The sequence below is a fragment of the Bison bison genome, unplaced genomic scaffold (genome assembly GCF_000754665.1).
Source record: "Bison bison bison isolate TAMUID 2011002044 unplaced genomic scaffold, Bison_UMD1.0 scf7180017864144, whole genome shotgun sequence".
Classification (NCBI taxonomy): Eukaryota; Metazoa; Chordata; class Mammalia; order Artiodactyla; family Bovidae; genus Bison; species Bison bison.
Genome location: NW_011494716.1, coordinates 2,157,663 through 2,158,807, shown reverse-complemented (window position 1 = coordinate 2,158,807; position 1,145 = coordinate 2,157,663). Strand labels below are relative to the sequence as shown.

At 67.0% G+C, this 1,145-nt stretch overlaps 1 protein-coding gene across 1 annotated transcript in view; it reads left to right on the top strand.

Moving 5' to 3' along the window:
- PPL (periplakin) overlaps nucleotides 1-1,145 on the top strand; it is a 25,123-nt gene that overhangs the window by 15,749 nt on the left and 8,229 nt on the right. The window contains exons 15-16 of the mRNA XM_010840499.1: nucleotides 46-184; nucleotides 918-1,111. Of these exons, the coding sequence (XP_010838801.1) occupies nucleotides 46-184; nucleotides 918-1,111 (333 nt within the window). The remainder of the gene's footprint in view (nucleotides 1-45; nucleotides 185-917; nucleotides 1,112-1,145) is intronic.

Genomic DNA, 1,145 nt, shown 5'->3' with positions numbered 1-1,145 from the left:
GGGCCACCCTCCACCCCTCAGCTAACTCCTGACTCGTGTCCTCAGGCTCGACATCGCCAACCGCCTGGAGAAGAGCCTGCAGCAGGGCCAGGAGATGCTGGCCATGTATGAGACCCAGCTGGCCCAGGAGGACACGGTGCCCGAGAGTGGCCAGGCCCTGGACAGCAGGAGGCAGGAGCTGGCGGTGAGTGTGCAGACTCCGGGCCCCGGGAGCCCCTTGCTGAGCTGGGCGTGGGCTCTAAGGGCCCCCGTTTGCCCTCCACCTCTGGACAATCGAGGGACCCAAGGCCCAGGACAGCAGGTCTCTCCAGGTTTGGAATCCCAGCCACACAAGGGGTTTGTGCGGCCTGCGGAAATCAGGTGCTGGTATCTTCAAATCAGGTATCAGCGTAGCCACCCCCTCTCCCTGTTTCTCTGAAGGAGCAGACCTGGCCACCTGTGCTCAGACGCCCGCCGGGCAGGTCAGCCGAGCAGAGGCAGCTCTGCCCCTCGCCCGGCACCTGCCATCTTCATGGTGCCACTGGGCCACTCTAAGCGCCAGTCTGTGAGCCCGTGGGAGGCCCCTCATTCATGAACCACCTCACAGACCCCTTGCCTTGTAGCGACAGCCTCACTGGGAGTCCAGGAAGCATGCTCGGAGGGCAGCGCCTCCGCCGGGGGCCCTTCCTGTCCGTGCGCGGCGTCACCGGCCCGCGCTGTGCGCCACAGGGTTTTAGAAGCTGTTTTTCCCGGGTGGTGTTCATTGTCACGGGACGGAAATTGTAGAAGTGACCTCAGGTTTGAGGACCAACTCAGAGGCAAAGCCCTGGTCACTGACCGGGCCGGGCCTACCACCCCTTCTAAGCGGGCGGCCCCAAGCACTCTGGGCCCTGGAGCCCTTGGCCACGGCGCCCGCCACCTGCCTCTCCACCCCGCAGGCCATGGCCTCCGAGCTGCAGGCCCGGAAGGCCCTCCTCGGCGAGGTGCAGCGGAACCTGCAGGCCGCCAAGCAGTGCTCGGGCTCGCTGGCCAGCCGCTTCCAGGAGCACTGCCCGGACCTGGAGCGCCAGGAGGCCGAGGTGCACAAGCTGTGCCAGCGCTTCGACGGCCTCTGCCAGCAGGCGGAGCTCAGGTCAGGGGCCATGGGGCGGGGCTGGGGGGGGGGG